This window comes from Polypterus senegalus, chromosome 5 (genome assembly GCF_016835505.1).
Source record: "Polypterus senegalus isolate Bchr_013 chromosome 5, ASM1683550v1, whole genome shotgun sequence".
Lineage (NCBI taxonomy): Eukaryota > Metazoa > Chordata > Cladistia > Polypteriformes > Polypteridae > Polypterus > Polypterus senegalus.
In genome coordinates this window covers 206,335,744-206,362,060 of record NC_053158.1, presented here as the reverse complement: position 1 = coordinate 206,362,060, position 26,317 = coordinate 206,335,744, and the positions used below count along the sequence as shown (strand labels likewise).

At 39.2% G+C, this 26,317-nt stretch overlaps 1 protein-coding gene across 1 annotated transcript; it reads left to right on the top strand.

Moving 5' to 3' along the window:
* The first annotated feature begins 1,215 nt into the window (after positions 1–1,215).
* Positions 1,216–21,293, top strand: pak1ip1 (PAK1 interacting protein 1). Its single transcript, XM_039754027.1, has 10 exons — positions 1,216–1,333; positions 2,136–2,298; positions 6,306–6,426; positions 9,252–9,326; positions 9,422–9,474; positions 9,573–9,718; positions 13,035–13,132; positions 14,305–14,404; positions 14,510–14,636; positions 20,557–21,293. Exons 1-10 carry the CDS (start codon positions 1,256–1,258, stop codon positions 20,676–20,678), a joined length of 1,083 nt encoding a protein of 360 aa, XP_039609961.1. The 5' UTR covers positions 1,216–1,255; the 3' UTR covers positions 20,679–21,293.
* The last annotated feature ends 5,024 nt before the right edge of the window (positions 21,294–26,317 follow it).

Below are 26,317 nucleotides of genomic sequence, written 5' to 3'. Positions count from 1 at the left end.
ATGCTCTGTGTAGGAGAGGACAGAGCCGACTATACTTTCTGAGAAGGTTGGCATTCTTCAACATCTGCAGTAAGATGCTGCAGATGTTCTACCAGACGGTTGTGGCGAGCGCCCTCTTCTACGCGGCGGTGTGCTGGGGTGGCAGCATAAAGATGAAAGACGCCTCACGCCTGGATAAACTTGTTAAGAAGGCAGGCTCTATTGTAGGAGTAAAGTTGGACAGTTTAACACCCGTGGCAGAGCGACGGGCATGAAGGAAACTCCTGTCAATCATGAAGAATCCACTGAATAGTGTCATCTCCAGGCAGAGGAGTAGCTTCAGTGACAGACTTTTGTCACCGTCCTGCTCCACTGACAGACTGAGGAGATCGTTCCTCCCCCATACTATGCGACTCTTCAATTCCACCCGGGAGAGTAAATGCTAACATTACTCAAAGTTATTGTCTGTTTTACATGAATTGTTATCACTCTTTAATTTAATATTGTTTTTTTTTTTTTTCTATCAGTATACTGCTGCTGGATTATGTGAATTTCCCCTTGGGATTAATAAAGTATCTATCTATCTATCTATCAAAAAGAGAGTTAAGCATTTAAAATAAATAGCAAAAAACGGAAATATTTCTAAATGTCTCATAAACGTAAAAACTATGTTGCAATGCTTTTCTGAATGCAGAATATGAGGAAAAAATACCCGCTAATTAAATGAGATCAGAGTTACCAGATGTTGTCACTGATTATGAATCTGGTTGGAACAAAAACCTGCAGCAGTAGGTCACCAGTTTCAGAAGCACTGTTTTACCCAATTATTATCCACTGGCAATTTGCTTAGTTTTGCTCATTTCTATCTCCAAAAAACATTCACAACACTATATTCATTTAGTTAAAAAAATATACAGATACACCTTTAAAACCCACTTCTCATTAATCTCTGCAAAAGCTTCTCACAACCGAAATCCTTTACTATGCTTTATGTGATAGATCCCTTACTTCTAAAAGGTGCCTTCCAGAAAGCCTGTCCAATATTTTTATTTAATTATTTAATTATTCTTTGAAAAAATGATAACAAACATTAAAATGTTCATGTTATTCTAAAAGACAAACTTTTATGATTTTAGCTCATCATCAGTTAGACTGTGACACGGTTTGATTTAGACAAATAATAAAGGCGCAAATTCGGTCCTCACAGTGAATGCACAACCCAGAGCTGCTACTCTAGAAGGACCCCTGGCGTGGAACCCACGTGGGTTACAGAAACATGGCGGGCGAAGTGCTGTTGGTCGCGGGCTGCTATGAGCAAGTAGCACTTGGGTTTCGAGTACAGACAACGGAGGAGGTTAGTTGAGAATTAAAAGTCTAGCATTTACGTTTTTCATTAAGAATCTGTTGTGGGAAAAAAAACGTTTTAAAAGTGTGTCATTCTGATTTACACATATTTGCAGTCGCAAACAAGCAGAAGTTTTAGTTTGCAAATGTTATATAAACTTGTCGGGGTTTTAAACGACATTTAACTCGTGAATGACAACTTCATAATCTTGGCAGTAACCGACGGTTAGATATTTCAAATGCGAGACATTAACTAGTGCTGCTCAAGGGTGAAAGGCGAGACGTGTTCTCTTAAAGCAAGTTGCGTCTTATAAAAAGAACGGAAATGCGGGACACCCGGCCATCCTCCAAACAATACAATGAGTTGAAGGGGACGCTTAGTTAAAATTGTTTATTCTCACTCATTGATATAGCGCGGTGGTGAACCCATTCGAAGGCAAAATTTTGAAAAGTTGATTTGTGCGTTTAAATTTGCGACTGAATGCAAAAGACCAGCGTGTAAAGTTGAGATTCGTAAAAGGGTAACTTCTTATAACACGGGGACAGCAGTGACCTACCAGGCAAACGTGACGATTTGTAACAACTACAGTACAGCCACGGTGAGGTTCGGTGTGCCTGGTTATGACAACCTCCAAAACCTGCCCCCTGTTGACTGACATTTGTTTTGATCACTTTCATTTTATCAAAATTTCGTATTTCCGGGCATTTACCTGGATTTAGAAAACCAATGGATTTAAAAAAAAAAAATTGCTGTTGTTTTGCATGTTGATTGAGAGTAAAGGCCTGTTATTTTCTTTCTTTTTTTTTGACAGACATGGAATCCAGTGCCAGACTTTACCCACCATGCACATACTGCTTCTGTATCTGCAGTTGCAGTGAATGAACGCTACATAGCAACAGGAAGCAGGGATGAGTCCATTCAGTTATATGACATGAAGAAAAGAGTGGATCATGGAGCCTTGCTACACCATGACGGTTTGGGATTTTTTTTATTTGCATTAAAGTTTTGCCTGCTTGTTCTTTGGGTAGTCTGAGGTGTTTATTGTTTTGGCTTTGCTTAAGATGATGGATGACTTAGTGGCACAGTGGCTTAGTGCTGCTGCACCTGCGCTGAGCAGGCTCCTGTCAATCATCGAGAATCCACTGAACAGTGTCATCTCCAGACAGAGGAGCAGCTTCAGAGACAGACTGCTGTCACCGTACTGCTCCACTGACAGACTGAGGAGACCCCACACTATGCGACTCTTCAGTTCCCCCCAGGGGGCACCAGGGTTAAACGTTAACATTATACAAAGTTATTGTCTGTTATACCTGTCTCGCACTCTCCACCTTGCATTTTTTTAACTTGCACTGCATTTTTATCACTCTTTAAGTAATATTGTTTGTATCCGTATGCGTCCTCACAGGTGGTGCAGTGGTAATGCTGCTGCTTTGCAGTAAGGAGATTATGGGTTCGCTTCCCGGTTCCTCCCTGTGTGCATAGCGCTTTGAGTACTGAGAAAAGCGCTATATAAATGTAATGAATTATTATTATGCTGCTGCTGCTGGAGTATGCAAATTTCCCCTTGGGGATTAATAAAGTATCTATCTATCTATCTAAGCAAGCTATAGGATATGGGAAGCGAGTGGTCTGGGATTCTAACCAAATACAGAGTTAACTCCTCTCCCTGTGCACTCATGGGATCTTTTCCTACCTCAGTACTTTGAGCTCTAAGTACTTCGTTTTTTTTTTTCTCCTACATCCCAAAGATATGTAGGCAATGTTATCCATCAAATTGAGCATGTGCCGAAAGAGAAATTGGTGGACTGTCCAGAATTGGTTAATTTCTTTAAGCAGGTTTGTTCAAGAGAAAAATTAATGTATTTGGATCCGAAGGGTATTCACCTGATCTGCATTTTTTTTGTCACAAATCAACAAATGAATACTCTTTGATGTTAAAGTGAAAACAAATCTCATTCAAGTGTCCTAACGTAATCAAATATAAAACACTAAGTAATTGATTTCATAAGAAGAGAGTAATTATAATAATGTTGCATTTATAGAGACCCTTTTACAAACCCAAGGTCGCTTTACATACAGATTAAAAAAAAAAATACACAGAAGACAAAGGTTTGTAGAAGAGGAAACTTTTCAGTTGAGATTTAAAGGTGGAGAAAGAGGAACAATCTCGGAGAGACTTGGGAAGAGAGTTCTAGAGTTGAGGGGCCATAACACTGAAGGACCTGCCTCCCAGGGTAGAAAGTCTGGTGCGTGGGACAGTAAAGAGATGACTGCTCGAGGACCTGAAAGAGTGACTAGGAGTATAAGGAGCTAGGATTAGAGAGGGGCAAAGGTTATGTAGAGCTTTGAAGGTGAGAAGCAGAATCTTGAATTTAATTCTTGATAGAACTGGCACCCGGGAGAGAACAGGGGAGATGTGAGCAGAATGCTTTGTGTGGGTGAGGAGTTGTGAGTATACTGTAGCTTCTGTATAGATTTTGCAGGGAGGCCGATGAGGAGGAATTACAGTAATCAATACAAGACATTATGAAACAGTGAACCAGAATTTGAGCATCATTAAAGAAAGGAACTGGACGAAGGTGGGAGATGTTACGGAGATGATAGAATGAAATGTTGGAAAGAGACCTAATGTGTAGCTCAAAGTTAAGTGATGAATCAAACAAAACACCAAGATTTCTGACAACAGGAACAGGTCTGGCAAGTGTACCATCCGAGAAACCGAGAAATTGGATGCCTTAGAAAGTTGGGAGTTTGGGCCTACCAGTAACACTTCAGTTTCATTGGCTTTGTTTGAGAAAGTTAGTTATTTTCCATCCATAGCTTAAGATCAGTTCTGCAGTCAGTGAGTTAGCTGGGAGCAAATGCTACACTTGGTCAAGAAGGAGGAGAATATTAAGTGAACCACTCTTCAGACCGGAGAAGACCATTAACTACACGGAGAAGAGCTGACTCAGTGCTGTGCTGTGTGTAAAAGCCAGACTGAAAAGGCTCATAATAGTGTATTGTCTAGAAGAAAAGCACAGAGTTGTGTAGCAAACACGCGTTCCATCACCTTAGCCAAAAAAGGGAGATAGACCTGTAACTAGAGAGAGAAAGAGGATCCAGGTCAGGTTTTTTTAAGGATTGGAGTAACTGCAGCAGTTTTGAGGGCAGTAGGGACAGAACCTGAAAAGAAAACCTGTCTATCAGTGAGGCAACAAGAATTACTAATTATGGATGAGCAGAGGAGTAGGGTCAGGACCAAGCAAACAGGAGGAGCAATTAGACTTATCAATAAGTTCAGAGATGGCAAGAAACAAGTGAGTCTTGCTGATGGAGATGGCAGATCAGAATGCGTGAGTGATTGAGGTGTGGAGGGGAAACTGGGATCGCTTTGATCAATTTTGGTATCAAAGAAATGTAAGAAAGCCTGGCTCTTTTTAGCTGTATTAGGGCATGCTAGGAATAGTTTATTAACAGTCCTAAAAAGAGTTCTAGGCCTAGACTTGGCACCATTTATGAGAGAGGAATAATAGTTGGAGCGAAACGTGTTAAAAACATCTCAGTATTTAAGTATGTGCTCAGTGTAAAGCTGTGCGTGAACTTTGAGGCCTGTCTTCTTCTAATGCCGCTCAGGGTGCCGGCTAGTGGCTTTCATAGCTCTGAGCTCATGGGTGTACCAGAGTATTTAGTAGATGGTAGCCACGCCAGCAGTGAGTCTGTGTACACAGGGGTCTCTGCATCTGAACACAGCCTTTTTGTGTTTTTTTTTTTTTTTTAACTAAAATTGTTCTGTTAGGTTGCAGGGGGATTGCAAGTAAGCAGCCTTTTCCAAGTCTAGACACAAACTCTCAATTGCACTGAGATAAGGATTCTGACTCGGGTACTCCAGGACAACATTTCTTTCAAGCTGTTCGTATGTAGCTTTGGCTCTATGCATCGAGTCGTTGTCTTGCTGGCTTTCTCACAAGCTGCAGGTTTCTTGCAGGCTTCATAAGATTTTCTTACCAGACTTCTCCATATTTTGCTGCATTTGTTTCCCCCTCACAAGCTTTCCAGGACTGTTGCACGGCCTGATGCTGCTACCTTGGTGCTTTACTGTATTGATGTGTTTTTTGTTGGTGTAACATGGTGTTTACTCTGGTGGACAGAAAGCTCAGTTTTGGTCTCATCAGACCATAGAACTTTCTTTCATCTGACTCCAGTGTCTACCATGTGTCCTCTGGCAAACTGTAGCCAAGCCTCATTTTGTTTATTTTTGACTCTTTGCCACTCTCTCGTAAAGTTGTAACTAGTGAAGCAACTGGGCAACAGTTGTTGCTGCACAGCCTCTCCACTGCGTAATTGTGTCTTTTTCAGAGGTCTCTTAGCGGCCGTCCTCTCTTGTCTTCTTCTGAGGCAGTTGCTCAGTTTTGTAGATTGTCTGCTCTAAGCAGTTTTATAGCTGCGCCATACACTTCATTTCTTCTTGAGTGATGTTATGAGATATTTACTGACATGGGTGCTTTCTCATCTTCATCCCATGACATGGGCTTTTCACGGAGTTGCTTGGCGTGCTCTTTTGTTTTCATTTTTGAAGTTTGTCGCCATACTGTCTTGCCACAAGTTGGCATTCCACATTCAGGTGCCTTTATACCAAAAGCACATGACAGGTAATCTCCATTAAACTAATTATGTGAGTTCTAAACCCATTGAATGCACCAATGATAACTTAGGTGTGATATATATTGCAGGGGGTGAATACTTAAGCATTCAGTTATTTAGTGTTGTACATCATTAATTAATCATGATTTCTTTGTTGAAATGTGTTTTCAGTTTGATATTAAAGAGTCATTTTCTGTTGGTCATAGCTGAAAAAGTCAAATTTAACTCTCGTGAGAAAATGTTGAACAGCAATACAATATGAAACTTCCAAGGGGAGTGAATGCTGTCTTAATGCTATCATTTTTAAAGGTTCAGATGTGGAGTAACTTTAAGACTGACTTTAACTTTTCTCCAAAAGGTACGATAACTTGTCTGGAGTTCTACGGCAGTACACATCTGCTTAGCGGTGGAGAGGATGGACTCATCTGCGTTTGGAACACGAAGAAGTGGGAGTGTTTAAAAACCATCAAAGCCCATGTGTAAGCAGGATTACCACGTATTTGGATCGTAATAGCTTTCTTGTCCTAACTTTGTTTTTAATTGTCTTTGTGAATTAGCACAGGAAGGCCAATGGTGAACACTTTACATCTCTGAAGTGGCATGATTTTGTTTTGTATTCTGTGGTGTTTTAATTGCATTAAAGTGCATTTTGATAATGTTCATTGTAGGGAGATACTATGTAATATAAACTAAATGAAGAAGATTGTTTGCTCTTCTCTTTGAGCAGCCATAACAGCCTTTTTTAGTTCTTCTGCTTTTTAGCGATAAGTATGCATACTAAAAATGATAAAAGGCTACATTCACATTACCAGGCAGATGTGACCCAAATCAGAATTATTTATTTGGCCTTAATGTGATACAAATCTGTTTTCAGGGCTGTGCGGAAACAGAAATCCAGTCATTTCAAATCAGATTTGAGTCACTTTCATATGTGGTCCTGGATAGGAAATGTATCGGATTTGTGGCCATGTGACTTGAATGAGAACAATTGGATTAGAATTTATGTGGACTTTTGCCTTTAAGCATGGGCTGAGCGCTGTCTTCATTAGCCAGCACTGGTAGCGTGCCAAAACAAGAGAGGAGAAGAGCTACAGCTGTTAAAATGGTCACTGTCTTCTTGTAACCCACCATCTTTTCTATCACGACACATCCTTTGGTGCTTCAGAGCCAGTAATAGATGTGAAAACAACAAAAGCTAGCCATCCAGCTTTTTTTCGCCTGCTCAAACAAATTGTTTACAGGTGGTAAACTCTTTACTGTCCTCCACAGCAAAATCTGATGCATACACTAGCTAATAGTGTGTTGGTGTTAATACCATTTGTTTTTTTTATTGTTGGTGACACAGATGTCTCGTGCACACACAAACGTATTCATGTGTGCATGTATGCTGTTTCTGTGTTTACACTACAGTTAGATACAGGTCACTTATACTTATCAATGCGAACCGGCAAGACAGGCAGTTCCGATCTGAACAAAATATTAGAATTGAGCTATGGGATGATCTGATTTGTTATTTCTAATTTTTCTTTATATTTTTCGAAGACAATGTAAAGATAGCTGGCAGTGTCCATACAAGATATGCTGTACATTCACATTGACCAGTAAGCTGGAGGATTAATGTAGGATTACATTATAATATTCTACCCAAAATACTGAGAGATATATATATGTTTTTATATGTCACTGAGCCGTTGTGGTTTATAAATTAGGTGACTATGGTCAACTGGTGGAATTCGCCATAACATTTTTCGTAACAAATTTGCCAAATTATTTCTTGAAGATGCCCTATGATCAGTTAAGACGAACTCCCACTCCCCATAAAGCTTGATGTCAAAGAGCTGTAGCAGTCATTTTGCACAACCCTTTTGCAATATGCAGAACTTTATTGCATGCAGACTTGTACTCCACCACATGTGGCACTGCATGATCTGCTTCTAATATACATGAAAAAGTTACTGCGTATACACGCATGCATGATGTCATTACCCCATCAGTGCTGCTTCCCAGTTTGCTGTATACCCGTGTGTGCTTTTTAAAAGGAAAAAAAAAAAAACTTTCAGTATTTTTATTTGAGAGGGTATGTTAGATCCCGCAATGGGAATATTATTAAAATACAATTAATTGGTCCAATATGTATGTGGCGTCTTCACTGCTGGATTAAGTATGCTGTGCCTCTGACTAAGCTGGCAGATCAGAGTTGCAGCAGTAAATGAAGGCGTCACTATGTGAAGTTCATACAGAGCTCGCCAGGATAAGTCAAGCGCTGCCGTTGTGTATATCACATTGATCCCTGTACTTTCATTCACTTGTCGCCAGATATTAAAGGAGCCCGTTATCTTCCACACTCGGAAAGCACATTAGATCCTTTGAAATAATAGTAGTGAAAGATTGATTACTATTTACAAATCGTTTCTAACTTCTTGATAGAAGAAAAAGTGTAAAGCATCTGCACGTATTGATCAGAAACAAAAAGAAAACAAAGGAGTGCAACTTATAAAATATGGAATGGGCCAGCGAGGCACTGTCACTGCATGGTATGACCAATCCGTACTCTGCACAATTTTAACTCCGGAATGATATATTTATTTTACTTATTGCTGGTTTGTGGCGATGCCACATTTTCTTTGTGGACGTTGATGTTCCATCTCTGTCGTTTCTTGTTTGAAGTAGAGTGCTGCCTGCTTCATACATTTTTTTGTATGAATATGTCCTATATAAATAAATGTTGATTGATTGATTGATTGATAGTTCAGGTCACATTTTTGGCCACAATAATCCATCTAACATAGTTTGTAGATGCTTCTCTAGCTTTCCGGGACTTTCAAAAGACCATTACAGTCCTCTTAAAACTAGTTCAGTTCCTCCTTTCCTGTTGACTTCATTTTTCCGAGTTCGATGAAGTTCCCTCGCAGTTTTGCAATTTTCACCAGACTTGCGGGGTTCATTCATGCCTAGTGGTGATAAAGAAATTTTTTAAATTTTTCATGGAGAGCAGAGACATTTCTGATACAACAGAGGTGGGGAAGAATGTAACTGGAAAAGTAAATGCAGTGTAGCAAAGCAATGCAAATCTGAAGTAATACTTTTAAGGAAACCAGAATTTGGACTGCCAGGTGCTGAAACAGTTACCAAGGAGTAAAATGAGGTAGGCCAAGAGTCATTTTATAGGCAGAAAAGTTAACACTAAAACTCTTGTTTTACTTTCATGTGTTTTTCGCTAACTTTTATTTATATATATATATATATATATATATATATATATATATATATAGTAACCCTTTTTTCTTCCCTGTCTTATTCTTAGAGGTCATGTGACTTCGCTTGCTGTGCATCCATCTGGAAAGCTTGCTTTGTCAGTGGGGACGGACAAAACTCTCCGGTAATCGCCATATATTATAATATAATTTGTAGAAAGGGATAAAATGCATATTTAGCATTCCAGCTTACTTGATGAAATTTTGCTTTCTTTTTCAGAACATGGAATTTAATAAATGGCAGATCTGCATTCATCAAGAACATAAAACAAAGCAAGTATTTTTAGAACTGAAAATTCTAAACATTTTCACTAATTGATTCCAGGAAAAAAATTAATCTATGTACTTTTTTTTTTTTTCCCCCCCTTAAGCTTCTCACATAGTTATGTGGTGTCCCAAAGGTGAAAAATATGTTGTGGTTGTGAATGACAAAATCCATATTTATAACTTGGAAACTGCATCCATATCTGGAACAATTTCTCACCCAAAGAGGGTCTTGGCAGTTAAATTTGTAACGGTGAGTATACATGAAAAGCCAGCTGTACTTTGACTTCTAAATTAATGCAGCATTGCAGAGCACATGTTAACTTGTGTGCAGAGATTAAAGACCATTAGCTTTGATGCCAGTCTCCTGGATGTTGTTAAGTTTAGTTTCTTGTGGACATTTTAAATCACGTTTCCTAATCTTTCATACAGACTCTTTTTTCATAGTGATCATTTTGCAGTATTTATTTTCGGATGCGTTCACATATTATGCAAAAAGCATGCAATAGTCATACGTCTTCCCGTGAAACAACCCTGCCATCTGTGGACTGATTCTTATTGACGTTTGGCACGCTTATTCTTCAAGAGATTTGTTTAAACAGTTGATTGTTTATTGCAAAGTTGAAAACAGATCATGCTGTACAAAGTTTTAAAATTTCAAAATCTCCTTTTGGTGAACTTGCCTATCTTTAAACAGAGAAATATTCAGTTCGATTTCCAATTACGGATTAGATTATTATTTCAATTTTACCATGACAGAGGTTACGTCAACTTGCATATTTTCAAATTTTTTTTTTTTACCTGTCCACTAGCCGTTTGAATCCCCAGTACAATATCAGGGAAAGGGCTTGCATAAGCAGCTCATTCACCAGCACCCTTCTGCTGTATTGTAGGTTAGTTAACTGTAAAAGTACAAAAAAAGAGGAAACTAATTATGTAAAAAAAAAAAATGACTGAACTGATATCGGTATATTATTATTAAAATGACTATACATTATCAACCTGCAGCTAAATAATGTTTGACCCAATTAATTACATGGTAAAGGTGCATTTCCCATAAGTGATAGTGCACTGCAGTTTATATAGGGCCGGAAGATCTGAGAGATTTTCATTCAATAAGGACTGAACTGCAGTATTTAGTTTCAATGATTCATGAAAAGAATATTGCAAATAGCAGGGACATGGCAGGATTACAGTTTACTCTGTGTTGAAGGAGTACATTTTACTGTAAAGCAATAACAGACTGAGCTGCTGTTACAGTTTATCTATGCTTAATTACTGTGCATCTTAAGACTGAAATTAAAATCTGTAAAATCAGTGTCACCTTTGGCTTTCCTGTTATATAATTCCAGTAACGACGTAGTGTACGATAATGTGCAGTGAATACTTTGTTTTCATTCTCATTCTCTATACATTTAGCATTACTTTGCTCAGAGGTTGAAATGCTTGCTGCTTTCTGAGCAGCTCTTGTTTTCTTCACTCTAGTGGTCCGGTTCTTCTCTTCTTTCATCAGCATCTTTTTGCGTTAAAACTGATTAAGTCAATTTTTTGTGTTGCAATTACTTAGTATGTTTTCCTTTAATTTTTTTACCTAAGCTGGCACTTAAGTGTTCAATCTGCCTCAAGAATGATTTAAGATATGAAGAGGTAGAGGAAGTGACAGTGAAGGTGGTAGGGATGAGAATAGAGCCCTACGCATGTGCCGCATGGCTGCCCTGCTGTGCACTGCCGGGAGTTGATTCTACAATAAAATAAAAATCGTCACCCTGAAAATGGACAGTAGAGGTCACATAGTATATGTGTACCCAATTTCAGGTCAATAGTTCAAACCGTTTGCGAGCTACAGGTGATTTAAAATGCTGGACAGACAAACGGACAGCTATGGTAGTGTATTGTATAAGAAGAAAAGTTCCATTTTACATTCTTAATTTGTATAATTTTAACATATTACTTGGTTTTAAATAATACCTATATTGTGATTTTTTTTTTTCTTTTGGTAATTATTGCCTACTATTTTTATTGAGGATTCTTAAAAAATGTTTTGTTTAAATAACAGTCACAGATCCTCCACCATTAACACACATCAAACAATGCCATTTTTCATCGCTTGAATTGGACTTTGCTGTCTATAAGAGTTACTGAGCCACCCATTTTTACTTTGTAAAGTGCTGTTAAAAAGCATGTTTTTAATGTTGTCTGTTAAAGAATATCCCTCTTGTTTTTGAATGTGAATCACTGTTAAAAAATGTGATAACTGACTCTTGGATGAATTAAAACAAAATGTAACATGCTCTAGCTTTCATATTGGTTAACTTGGATGCAGAATGCACCTGAATTTTTCCATGCGTACATTTTCTAACTTTTAATATGTGGGTTACAGTCAAGATGCGTGATTTTGTTTGAGCCACTGCAATTGATTGGGTTTTAATATACTGTGTCTATGTGGGTATGTGTATACAGTATATGAATAGATAGATCTAATCTACAGGGATAGGAAATGAGCAGTATTATTCATAAGTGGATGAATTGTTGGGTTGTAAAAATCAAGTTTCAGTGCAGTCCCCATTGGTGATTTCCTGCTTGCTCGGTTGTCTCGGGTACTGCAGATTTTTCAAGACCAGATAGAAGACAAAATCAGGGCAGAACATTTTTGACAACAACAGGCCATTCGGCCCAACAAAGATTGTTAATTATTTCCCCCTAATTTCTCCAGAACATCGTCAAGTCAACTGTTGTAAGTCATTAAAGTCCTGCTGTCTACCACAATACTTCTGAATGTATTAATTTATATGGTTCTTTGAAGAAAAACGTCCTAACATTTGTGTGATATTTACCCTTAACGAGTTTCTGCCTGTGTCCCTGCATTCTTGCTGAATCCCTCTGGTATGTGTCGGGTCTCTCCTGACTCCTCTTCCAGGTAGGAGGCAGTCTAATCCAGACTACCTTCATTGACTGCTCTATATGCAAGAAAGTTATGGATTAGTTTACGAAAGGATTTTTTTTTTAATCTTTAATTTTTTATTTTGGCCTGGTTTTATTAAGAAAACCATTTTTTTTTTTTTTTTGTTATCGAATACTTAGCTTTACTTTTTTGGTTTAAGAGTAACTGATTCTGTGTGTGTTTGCTTAATCTTTTAAAGAGAGTTTGCAATTGCAGGAAATTAATGAATTCTTCCAAAAAATTTAATTTGGACAGTGCATCTATTAATTTGGATCTAATGAGTCCCTGGGGAATATTTTAAACATTGTATTTCCTTATTTACATTGATGTTGTTAATGCATTTATGAAATCAGCTTAGTTTACAGTATTGCAGTACAGTTTATTTGTGCCACTAATTGGGACACCTGAACCAGAAATGGTTTCTGCAGGCTCTTAGAAATTCACTGGTAAAGATTGAATTAGTAGCCGTGTGAAATTGGATGGCTTTCTTGCCTGCTGTTCTCTCTAATGTACTTGTGCAGAATTGTTGTTTTCTGTTTATTGTAGAAAGTTGATGGTTTTTCCCCCACATTATCTTTGATGATACATGCAGGTAGATTTTGAAATTTAGATCTCCACTCTTTTGTAGGATTCTGTTCTTGCTGCAGCAGGTGATGAAGAAACTGTCAGGCTTTACGACATTAAATCTCTGCAGACTTTGTGTGAGTTTAAAGCACATGAGAACAGGTACTGTACAAAGCTCCCACTACTAAGGCAAATTACAGTTGCACTGAATGTTATAGATGGATAGGAAGGGCACTATATTTTAGATATGTGTGTGTGTATTGATTCCAGGACAAAGTGCAAGATCCATCACAATATGTTTAGTGAAATAATGTCAAGTATTAGGGAATATTGTCTCTGTGTTAGTAATTTTGTATACTTCTTGTGTCCTAAACCAAATTTCATTGCATCTGGCAGCACGTGCTTTCTTCTAGAAAATGATTTCTTTTAAAATTATAGTAACACTTGAGACAATCTATCCCTTCCAGTAACATTTGCAGAAATTTAAGGCAAGATAATGCTGCCTCTTCAGAGGAGTCAAACATTTTCTATAGATAGATGGACGACTACTTCTGTTGTCCACACCTAGGACATTGTCTCCAGTAGCTTTGAAGATAGGCATATTATCATTAAAGACCCTAAAACCGAAACATGTAAGGTAATTGGACTGTCCGAAAGACTCCCTCAGTTGTTCTGTTTATAACAGCCGTTAAATCAAATATATCCTTACTTTTGTAAAATTTCCTAGTTTTATGTCTGCAGTGGTTGCTGGGATTGATTATATATTGTCTTGAGTATAACTAAAATTTAAAAAGAACACATTTCCAGTGGTCACGTGCCCCATGCTTGATACAGTCAGATGTTTGGGTGTTGTTCTGAAGGGGGTAACACAATCACATCAAATTATGTCAACATTTTATTTATTTTTTGCTAGTCTCTTTACTTTTTTTAAAAAAATAAATAAATAACTTAATGAATTTTTACACACTCAACTTAACAGCCATTCAGTAATGTTTTAATTTTGATTGTGTTCCTTCCTTTGCAATTCCAGTGTCTTTCTGGCATAACTCTACACACGTAGTTTTATTGAAGAGAGTAAGTTTATTGCCACAGCAAGTGCTTTCTTAACATTCCTGTAGTACAGTGTAAAGAAAGAATTAATGCATTTTAAAACCTGGCACCACTACCGATAGCAGTTGACGCATTCCTCAAATAGTAAGGAGGTGCAGGGAATGCCTTGAGTGTGTTGTGATTTCAGCAGTAACATGTGGTGATCTGAAAGCTTTATGACCTCTGATATAAACATTTGTTTTGGCAATGGTGTTTTTAATAATTGCCATATGATTATTTTGTAGAGTTAAAGCTTTATGTGGTTTTGCTCTACATGAGAGTAATATCCTCGTAACAGCTTCCAGCGATGGATTCATTAAGATGTGGAGGGTTAACCCTAAAAAGGTATTTTGTTTCCCTGCTTTTAATTTTTAATTGTTTGCTTGTTAAAATGCCTCTTTTTCTGGAGTTGTAGATTGTTATAGTGTATTCTGTTTTCTCTATTTTAAGTTTCAGGAATGCCCAACTCTTCTTGGTGAAATTAATACAACAGCTAGACTGACATGCCTGGCCGTGTGGAAGCCCAGTCTGATGGACAGTGTGGAGACAAAGAAGACTGAAGCAACTTGCTCTGAAGGTACTCCTAAAATCAGCCATGTGGCATGGGATGTATTTCTGTCAGAATGCTAAGCACAGTCATATTTTGTTGGTTTTGCCCTCTTATAATACAACATTGTCGAGACTAGAAATATCTTCATGATTTCACATAATTCTCAGATTTGAGGAGGGTTTTCACTCTGTTTGCATCCTAAAAATCAGTGTATTTTTGTGAAAAATCGAAGGTACAACAGGTTTACAGTGATACAGGTTCTGCTAATCTGTGACATTTGTTTTTAAAGTGCCAGAAGCTGGCAGTTAGCAACATAAAGACTTTAGATATAAACTTAATAGTAATGCAAGGTTCAATTAAAATGCATGCACTAAATGGGGAGTGGGGTGCCACCCCAAAAAAAAAAAAACAAAAAAACCATTTAAGTTCTCCACAAGGCTAGTGCTATTTTTTCATCATATTTATAGCAAAGACATGCATACAATTTCAATGAAAATAAGCAACGTGTAGAGATCACTCCATTTGGCAGTTTCTATGTCATCTGACCTGAAGCGCCCACAACTTTTGCCCACATATGCACTGTTTTCCCTCATCACATGTCCATGCTGCTTCAAGGTACTTTTCCTGTGCTTTCCCTCCCATTTATGTTGTACCTCTGATGGTCTCATTTCTTATTCTGACCTATTTTGTGTAACTCCACCGATCCAACTCATCATTCTCATTTCTGCCGCATCTAAATTCTACTCCAGTGCTCCCATTCTTGCCCAGGCTATGATTCCATATGTCATTGCTGGTCTTACCATGGTCTTAAAATACTTGCCTGAAACCTTCACCTTTATTTCTTCAAACACACTGTACTCTCAATGCTTTCTTCCAATTGTTCCATCTACAGCTCCAAAGCATAGGTGGATGGATAAAGTAAAGAAGTTCTAAAGGAAAAGGGTTTGATTGCAGTGGAGACGCAGGACCAAGCTGTATGGAGAATGTTAATAGATATTTATTCCCTGGGGTATATTTGGCTTTTTACAGAAGCTCTTTAACTAAATAAATACATAAATATGTAAGTGTGTATGTGTATATGATTGTGTGTGGACACACACACACACACTATCATCTGATCAAGCACATCGATCCAGCAGCTGTACCATATGCACTTGTAAAGAGGTCATCCAGCTGCAGCTAAACATGTTTGGCTGATGGGAGACCATCTAGGAAAAGATTGGGTTGCTGCTGGGACAAGTATTGGTGAGGCCAGCAGGGGGCACTTACCCTATGGTCTGTGGTCTGAATATGGATACCAATCCCCCCAGTGCAGTGACAGGGACACTATGGTGTAAAAATGGCTTTGTGCTTTGGATGAGATGTAAAATTGATGTCCTGACTCTCTTTGGCCGTAAAAAGATCCCTGGACATCCTTCGGAAAGAGTAGGGTGTATCCTGCTGTCCAACCTATATTGCCCACCACGGCTTAGTCACTCTTACCACCTAACAACTAATGTGCTGTGAGCATACTTGGCGCAATAATGGCTTCCATTTCATCATTCAGGTGGATGCTACCTTGTCACTTTAGTGGTAGTTGAAGTGGCTATCCACTGACTGAAGCACTTTGAGTGATGAGAAGAGTGTTGTATAATTGTAAATATTTATTATCAATCCCACTTAAAAATGTGAAATGATGAAGAAGGTGGTCTACAACTTTAGCTCTGATTTTGATAAAGCTGGGAAATTCTTGCGATGGTTTGGACCATTCAAAGAATAAACTGTTTGTTTCTGTTCCTCATCTTTTATTATCATATCATTGTACTTTTCAGTGAAACTTGTTTTGCAGCTGTGTCGTTTCCTACTGTCAGTGCGTGCCGACAGTTGCCATAATTTGTTGAACTTTGTATCATGTGTGCAATGTTGTTTTGGTTTTTTGAGAAATGACTGAGACCTTTCTTTGCCTATTTCCATAGGGAAATTAAAGAAAGATGTTCTTTCTGTTACCATATCCTCCAACTTCAGCCATTTAGATTCATTGTTTAAGACACCTTGGAATGTCTGGTGTCGGTGCCCGCTGCAGACTTTGCAATATTTTGTTTCTGCTAAGACTCTGTCATTAAAAAGAAAAAAGAGTAAAATAGAAACTCCTATTTGAATTTTCTGGGAACTCCACCTTAGTTCTAGAAAGTTCTCTGTTTTTGTTTTTAATTGCTTACTAATCACTTAGCACGTTAAGAACCCTGCACAAAGGTATGCACATAGTAATGCAAATAAAATGTTCAGAATGTTATAAATGTTTTACAATCAGGCAGATAAGCACGCTATTGCCTAATTGACAAAAATAAGACATGTGGAGAAATGATTCTACACACTCAAACTTTTTGCATTGGTTTGTGGACCACCCTATTACACGCATACCTGAATTCTCAAAAATGATTAATTCAAGTCTAAGTTACTGACAGCTGGAGTGTATCCTGAGATCACTAGGTGAAATGTAAGAAATATTCCTGGACAGGGCACCTCTTTGGAGTGAACTGTATGGGGGCCTTCTCAGTTGCTGCTTTAACACATTCACCTGAACTCGGTTATGTGGGCATGTAAATGCGCACTAAATGACACAGACCAGCTGAGTGTGGACTTTTCTCCATTTAAACTGCCAATGTGTAATTATAAGATTGAGGACACCAGAGATTAGTCTGCATGAAGCATCACTACGATTCAGTTCCTATCTCTAAAGGGTTCCAATAATTTCTGTTGGCCCCTTTTTTTCTTTTTTCTTTATTTCGCCTTATACAATTTCTTGTATTAGGAATTTGTTAGTTTTCGCATACCCCTTGGGGTCAGAGTGCAGGGTAAGCCATTGTACAGCGCCCCTGGAGAAATTGCAGGTTAAGAACCTTACTCAAGGGCCCAGCAGACAGAGTAGGATCTCTTTTGGCATTGATGGGGATTCGAACCGGCAACTTTCGGGATACCAGCGAATTTTGGAATGTCTTTGTAGAATAAGCAAGGTTTTTAAACTTTTCACTGCCTTTTTTTTTGCTATGTTCCATTGCAAACCATAGAAATGGATGTGTGGCTGATGAAAGATTGACCTTTAATTTTAGTACTTTTCAGGAAGAATGGTGCATTTTTTGAGTAAAGTGCAGGGGTTACCATTTTTGGCCATGCAGGCAAAGTAAAGGTGTTCTAACAGTTAACACTAGAATTACCAGAGCCAACAAAAAACTCATCACATCAACAACGCATCACTTTTTCCACATTTTGTTATGTTACAGCCTTAAATTAATTTTTTTGCTCAGAATTCTACACACAACACCCCATGATGACAACATGAAAAAAGTTTACTTGAGATTTTTGCAAATTTATTAAAAATAAAAAAATTGAGAAAGCACATGTTTAAGTATTTTATAAGACTTTGCCATGAAGCTCCAAATTGAGCTCAGGTGCATCCTGTTTCCCCTGATCATCCTTGAGATGTTTCTGCAGCTTAATTGGAGTCCACCTGTGGTAAATTCAGTTGATTGGACATGATTTGGAAAGGCACACACCTGTCTATAGAAGGTCCCACAGTTGACAGTTCATGTCAGAGCACAAACCAAGCATGAAGTCAAAGGAATTGTCTGTAGACCTCCGCGACAGAATTGGCACAAATCTAAGGAAGGTTACAGAAAAATTTCTGCTGCTTTGAAGGTCCCAATGAGCACAGTGGTCTCCATCATCCGTAAGTGGAAGAAGTTCAAAACCACCAGGACCCTTCCTAGAGCTGGCCAGCCATCTAAACTGAGCGATCGGGGGAGAAGGGACTTAGTCAGGGAGGTGACCAAGAACCCGATGGTCACTCTGTCAGAGCTCCAGAGGTCCTCTGTTGAGAGAGTAGAACCTTCCAGAAGGACAACCATCTCTGCAGCAATCCACCAATCAGGCCTGTATGGTAGAGTGGCCAGACGGAAGCCACTCCTTAGTAAAAGGCACATGGCAACCCGCCTGGAGTTTGCCAAAAGGCACCTGAAGGACTCTCGGATCATGAGAAACAAAATTCTCTGGTCTGATGAGACAAAGATTGAACTCTTTGGTGTTAATGCCAGACGTCACGTTTGGAGGAAACCAGGCACCGCTCATCACCAGGCCAATACCATCCCTACAGTGAAGCATGGTGGTGGCAGCATCATGCTGTGGTGATGGAACTGGGAGACTAGTCAGGATAAAGGGAAAGATGACTGCAGCAATGTACAGACACATCCTGGATGAAAACCTGCTCCAGAGCGCTCTTGACCTCAGACTGGGGCGACGGTTCATCTTTCAGCAGGACAACGACCCTAAGGACACAGCCAAGATATCAAAAGAGTGGCTTTAGGATAACTCTGTGAATGTCCTTGAGGGGCCCAGCCAGAGCCCAGACTTCAATCCGATTGAACATCTCTGGAGAGATCTTAAAATGGCTGTGCACCGACGCTTCCCTTCCAACCTGATGGAGCTTGAGAGGTGTTGCAAAGAGGAATTAGCAAAACTGGCCAAGGATAGGTGTGCCAAGCTTGTGGCATCATATTCAAAAAGACTTGAGGCTGTAATTGCTGTCAAAGGTGCATCGACAAAGTATCAAGCAAAGGCTGTGAATACTTACGTACATGTGATTTCTCAGTTTTTTTTTATTTTTAATAAATTTGCAAAAACCTCAAGTAAACTTTTTTTCACGTTGTCATTAAGGGGTGTTGTGTGTAAAATTCTGAGGAAAAAGATTAATTTAACCCATTTTGGATTAAGGCTGTAACATAACAAAATGTGGAAAAAGTGATGCGCTGCGAATACTTTCCGGATACACTGTAAATCCCTTCGCACCTCTCCGTCAGCGTCTTTTGTCTTCTAAATGTGTCTGAGTCCAAGCAGCCTGCTATACCATCCTCCCACCGCCTCAGAATGGGAAATAATTTGATGTGTGTTTTGTGTCTACAACAATCTATGTAAACACATCGTTAAAACAAATGTTTTTCATGTTTTAGTAATAAATAACAAAATGTAGACATGAACTATATAATGTGTGAAGGCTGATGGCCATATATCAAATAAACACTTTCACAAAAGGTGGAAGTACTATATAAGAGCTTCCATGGTGCTGTGATTAGAACCGGCAACTTATAATCCGAAGGTCACGAGTTCTAAACCAGCTCCCCGGCAAATTTACCATTCTGAGTACTGAGCTGCTCTTATTTTTAATATTATACAATAAAAACATACATTTGATTTGTGTCTGTAACAGCTGGAGTACATTTATAGGACTTGTAAAAGTTAGCTTTTTTTTTTTCCACTTTTATTCTCTGTCTCCATCACGATATAACACATCCCAAAGAAATCTGGCGCGGTAATTTTTTTATCTGAAACTGGGAATGACTGTAGATGGTTTATAAGTCGGCAGCTCTAAACACAGCACCATGGCAGCTGTTGTATAGTACTTGCACCTTCTGTGAAAGTGTTTATTTGATTTGGCTATCAGCTTTCACACATTATACAATTCATGTCTACATTTTGTTATTTATTACTAAAACACGAAAAACATTTCTGTTTTAACAATGTGTTTACATAGATTGTTATACACACAAAACACACATTAAATTATTTCCCCTTACAATTCTGGGTAGCTCACTCCCAGATAATCAATCAAGGCAGGGACTGGGAGAGTTTCTTGCCCGTTCTGAGGTGATGGTGCTGATGGGTATAGAAGGCTGCTTGGGCTTATCGACACATTTTAGAAGACAAAAGACGCTGATGGGGAGGTGCGAAGGGATTTAAGGTGGGCTGGATTTACAAGGTTTTTCGTTTGCTCTAGTAATTCTAGTGTTAAAATATGCCCTCACTGATCCTAAAGTGAAGTCACTTTGCAGAGACTTCTAACCAAATAAATTTAAAATGTCTGCCTATAGTGACATGAAGGCAAAATAACACATTTAAACAACACTTTTCTTTACAGGTGTTGAAGAAAGCCTGCCGCAACCCAAGAAGTTGAGAAAAGTTACAGAACAGCCTTCTGAAGAAGTATTGGTGGAAGTCGGAGCAGAGAAAAAAAGAAAAAAGAAACTCAGATTCAAATAATTTTCTTTCTTTTAATCCTAAGACTCTCTTTGGACTATTTTTGGCTTCATTCATTTTTATCTGAATATACAGCAGATATAAAAAAAAATATTTAAAATCTTTGGACTTTTTGTTGAAACAGTATGGAGTCCTAATGTAATTGTTTGACTACTTTGTTGCTTAAATTCCCAGTGGTGAAAGAAGACAAAGTTTAAATCAGATGTTGGATTCTATCCATCCATCTTCTAAACTCACTTATCCAGATTGTGGTCAAAGGGAAGCTGTAGCCTATCATGGCAAGAATAGGTGAGAACAGTCCCTGGACACGCACACGACCAGGGTCAATTCAGAATTGCCAGTCTACCTAAGATGCATGGCTTCGCAATGGGGGAAGACACTAAAGTGCCTGGAGGAAATCCACATGGACACAGAGAGCAGCCGGCATTGCTACTACTGTGCCACTGTCCTGCTCTTGACCTGATGGAAAGATTGAAAATGACAGTCCAGGATGACGAATAAGGAATTTGGAAGATATTCCGAGCAAGCCCACCACAAATATAAGAAAAATGATTGTCTTTCCAGTCAAAGCTTGGGGACCTCTCTGGTCCAGGATAAAAGGAAAGATCGGTCCATCTTGTGCATCCGAGCTAAACATCCACCTCCATTTTTGGTGGCTTCTACTTTATTTCCTGCACACTGATCCCTGCTTCTCCTGAAAATGTTTTGCTCTCACAAATCACAAGATCAATAATGTTAAGTGTACAGGGACCAGTGAAATTCTTACTTGCACTGGCTTATCAACAGGGAATGTGTCGCCATTCTCTGGCACCAGGATTAGAGAGTAGAACTGCCTTACCTCAAATGTATTTATTCATTGGAGCAATTTTCACTTGAACAGGCCACTCAGTACAATCCTGTTCATCAGACTGATTAATAGAAAGTACAGTCGTGGCCAAAAGTTTGGAGAATGACCCAAGTGTTGGTTTTCACAAAGTTTGCTGCTTTAGTGTTTTTAGATCTTTGTGTCAGATTTTTCTATGGTATACTGAAGTAGAATTACAAGCATTACAGAAGTTTCAAAGGATTTTATGGACCGTTACATGAAGTTTATGCAAAGAGTCCATGTTTTTAGTGTTGGCCCTTCTTTCTTTTTCAAGACCTCTGAAATTCTCCCTGGCATGCTGTCTGTCAATTAACTTCTGGGGCAACTTAAGATTAATGTGGTTAGCGTGTAGTATAGACATGTTGTGATGTCACTTCTGCCCTGAAACTGCTGGTGTAATCGCACGTTGTGGCTGTGCAGTTGGATCTGAGTGCTCCACTACTGATTTGATTGGGATACTACGAGTTTCCTCTAGAGGGCAGTCTTTAATTGATAATACCTCACATTTTTTTCAGAGTGCTTTTTAAATCAAAGGTTTTTGAGAGAACAGATACCTGTATTTTAAGAACGTTGATCAGATTTCTAACATTCTGCCCTTGTTTCATCACCTGTGCACTGGCCGATGACCAGATGTTAACCCAATACTTTTGACCTTTTCTCCAACATCCCACTACCTGGTGTTTGTATTTTCCTTCCTACCCTTGTCTTCTGCCTGTATATTTGTAATTAGGCTGGACATTAGGGTTCTCTACTGTTATAAATAACTGTTCTGTTGTTTTTACTTTGTTTTGCAACTGTTAATTGTGCGCAGAGAAAACTTCTGACCAATTAGCATACAGTGGTGTGAAAAACTATTTGCCCCCTTCCTGATTTCTTATTCTTTTGCATGTTTGTCACACAAAATGTTTCTGATCATCAAACACATTTAACCGTTAGTCAAATATAACACAAGTAAACACAAAATGCAGTTTTTAAATGATGGTTTTTATTATTTAGGGAGAAAAAAAATCCAAACCTACATGGCCCTGTGTGAAAAAGTAATTGTTCAAAAATCACCTACCTGTGGTGTATCACACCTGAGGTCAATTTCCTGATTACTGCCACACCTGTTTCAATCAAGAAATCCCTTAAATAGGAGCTGCCTGACACAGAGAAGTAGACCAAACGCACCTCAAAAGCTAGACATCATGCCAAGATCCAAAGAAATTCAGGAACAAATGAGAACAGAAGTCATTGAGATCTATCAGTCTGGTAAAGGTTATAAAGCCATTTCTAAAGCTTTGGGACTCCAGTGAACCACAGTGAGAGCCATTATCCACAAATGGCAAAAACATGGAACAGTGGTGAACCTTCCCAGGAGTGGCGGCCACCAAAATTACCCCAAGAGCGCAGAGACGACTCATCCGAGAGGTCACAAAAGACCCCAGGACAACGTCTAAAGAACTGCAGGCCTCACTTGCCTCAATTAAGGTCAGTGTTCACGACTCCACCATAAGAAAGAGACTGGGCAAAACGGCCTGCATGGCAGATTTCCAAGACGCAAACCACTGTTAAGCAAAAGAACATTAGGGCTCGTCTCAATTTTGCTAAGAAACATCTCAATGATTGCCAAGACTTTTGGGAAAATACCTTGTGGACTGATGAGACAAAAGTTGAACTTTTGGAAGGCAAATGTCCCATTACATCTGGCGTAAAAGGAACACAGCATTTCAGAAAAAGAACATCATACCAACAGTAAAATATGGTGGTGGTAGTGTGATGGTCTGGGGTTGTTTTGCTGCTTCAGGACCTGGAAGGCTTGCTGTGATAGATGGAACCATGAATTCTACTGTCTACCAAAAATCCTGAAGGAGAATGTCCGGCCATCTGTTCGTCAACTCGAGCTGAAGCGATCTTGGGTGCTGCAACAGGACAATGACCCAAAACACACCAGCAAATCCACCTCTGAATGGCTGAAGAAAAACAAAATGAAGACTTTGGAGTGGCCTAGTCAAAGTCCTGACCTGAATCCAATTGAGATGCTATGGCTTGACCTTAAAAGGCGGTTCATGCTAGAAAACCCTCAAATAAAGCTGAATTACAACAATTCTGCAAAGATGAGTGGGCCAAAATTCCTCCAGAGCGCTGAAAAGACTCATTGCAAGTTATCACAAACGCTTGATTGCAGTTATTGCTGCTAAGGGTGGCCCAACCAGTTATTAGGTTCAGGGGGCAATTACCTTTTCACACAGGGCCATGTAGGTTTGGATTTTTTCTCCCTAAATAATAAAAACCATCATTTAAAAACTGCATTTTGTGTTTACTTGTGTTATATTTGACTAATGGTTAAATGTGTTTGATGATCAGAAACATTTTGTGTGACAAACATGCAAAAGAATAAGAAATCAGGAAGGGGGCAAATAGTTTTTCACACCACTGTACATCGTCACTGACATCTTAAACAACCCTCTAAACTATGCAGGCTGTCTTTCTATCATGCCAGTACCAAAGAAGTCAACTGCTGTGTGTCGCGATGACTAGCAGCCAAGAAGTGGTGATGAGCATAAAGAGAGACTGGTCAAGGCCCATGTAACATCCAGATTCTGGATCCACTCCAGTTTGCTTATAGTCCTAATTGCTCCATTGATGACACCTTAGCCTGACACGTCTGGAAGGTCGAGATACATACGTGCTAATGATGTTCTTTGTATTGAATGTGAAACTGAGGCCTTGTTCACACGAGCGTTTTTTTTGCGTTCGTAGCGTCCGGTGAGCGCGGATCAAGCGCCGAGTGTTTTCTACACGTAGGAGTCAATGAGAGTGTTCACACGGGCTTTGGTGACGTGCGTTTCTCCGGCTGCGCGTTTATACGACATCAAAAAAACGTTGCATGCAGCTTTTTCTTGGCGTTCAAAACCCAACGAACGCAAGGAAACCGCTTCCAGTTCGTTTTCTGCGCGTTTATTTTACGCTTCGGAGGACCGGATATATATAAGTTTACATGTTGTATATGAAAAAATATTAATATTTTTATGTTTTCATATACATATATTTTCTTATTGCTTATTTTATTTTATTGTCTCATGTAATTTGTAAACCATGAACCTATTAATTTATGTTCTAATATAATATTTGATAACGATTATGTAGGGGTGGCAATCCATGGCGGGGGGGCATTTCAGTGCATAACACCGGTGTAAGCGCACACTCGACTACTGTTTCCTTACCTCAAAGTGACAAGTAGTCTCTCTTCGGGGCTAACACCAAGTCGCATATTGGTTGATCGGTGTGCAATGTGGCATTGCACCAGCTGCAGCAGACAATCAAAAGTGGAAACCGACATCCGACAGTAATTAAAAAACTTGCGCGGAAATGTTCGCATTTCTTCATAAAGCACAAAAAAACTTCCTTTAACCCAGTGTTTCTCAAATAGTGGGGCGCTCCCCGTGGCTCCGTCAAGGAGGTCGCGTTTGACCTCGGGGAACATGCTTTTTTATTTTTCTTTTAAATTTTTTTTGAATTTAGAATGCACTTTAAATCTTTTCTGTTACATTTAATAAAGCTATTCTTTGTTGTAAATTGGTCCATATTTCTTTCTTTTTTTATTCTCTTATACGTTAATAAGGATACAGTGTTATGCAGAGGTGTACTTATAACAATTTTATAGACAAATGATACTATTTATAGTCGCGCGGGGGCCGCGAGATGTTTTCTTCTTCCTTGGGGGGGCATGACAGAAAATAATTGAGAAGCACTGCTTTAACCCGACGTTGTGCAGTCAGAGGATGAACCCAGTAGCGGCGGCGATTTTTTCTCTCCCGACGTCGCCGTATTACGAGTATTTTTAAAACAAGAAGATTAATATCTAACATAGCAAAATGGTCCATATTGAAAGGAGGCACCTCAAATAAAACGACAAGGGCTTTCATATCCAGTTCCCGACACTGCCTCCACAGGTTAACACACAAACTACAATTTGGGCTGCAGGCTGGCGTTAGACAGAGACAAACGAACGGCGGTGTAGAAGTCAATCGATCGCCACCACAAAATGCAACATAAACGTCTAGGACGTTCAGAGCAAGTTCGTTTATCCAAAAACTTAACGCCCGTGTGAACAAGGCCTAAGACTCCCTGACAGACCAAGGCTGTTAGAGACAATACATCAAACACCATTCGTCTGAGTACTGGTGACCCCAGGGCTGTGTATTGAGTCCACTCTTGTTCACCCTGCTGACCAGGTACAGCACGTACAGTTTATGGATGATACAGCAGTGATGGGCCGTAGTGTTAGTGGTGATGATGATGTGGCGGCTTATAAAGAGGAGGTCAAACAACTCATGGAGTGGTGAAAGGATATGCTGATAAAATAATAAAGACCACTGGGGACTTCAAGAAGAGGCACAATTGCCACTGTCTCTGCTGTAGCAGCAACTCCATCGTGGAGTCAGTCAGGAGTACAAGGGTCACCAGAGGCTCATTTGGTCCAATGTCTGTAGTGATGAGTGGCTGGCTTTCTTTAGACTTAACTTTATGTAATAATTTAAAAGTCTGATCCTGAAATGAACAGATCAACAAAAAAACTTTACTTGAAACGCCTCATGAACCATCGTGGACGTGGGTCACGATTGATAAAAACATTTCAGCTTGCTTGTTAGGTTTTTGCATTTTGGTGACAACCTATGTGAAACTTCACTCAGTAATGAGAAGGCCGCCTAAAAATAAAATCCCTCTCTACACTTTACATGTCCTAGCAGAACTGGACCTTGAATTGTACAATTGGTCAGCTGTACAACTGGTG

Coding starts and splice junctions, on each gene's coding strand:
- pak1ip1 (XM_039754027.1), top strand. CDS start 1,256: ATGGCGGGCGAAGTGCTGTTGGTCGCGGGCTGCTATGAGCAAGTAGCA. Junction 1,334..2,135: donor GAGTACAGACAACGGAGGAG/GTTAGTTGAGAA, acceptor TTTTTTTGACAG/ACATGGAATCCAGTGCCAGA. Junction 9,475..9,572: donor CATCAAGAACATAAAACAAA/GCAAGTATTTTT, acceptor CCCCCCCTTAAG/CTTCTCACATAGTTATGTGG.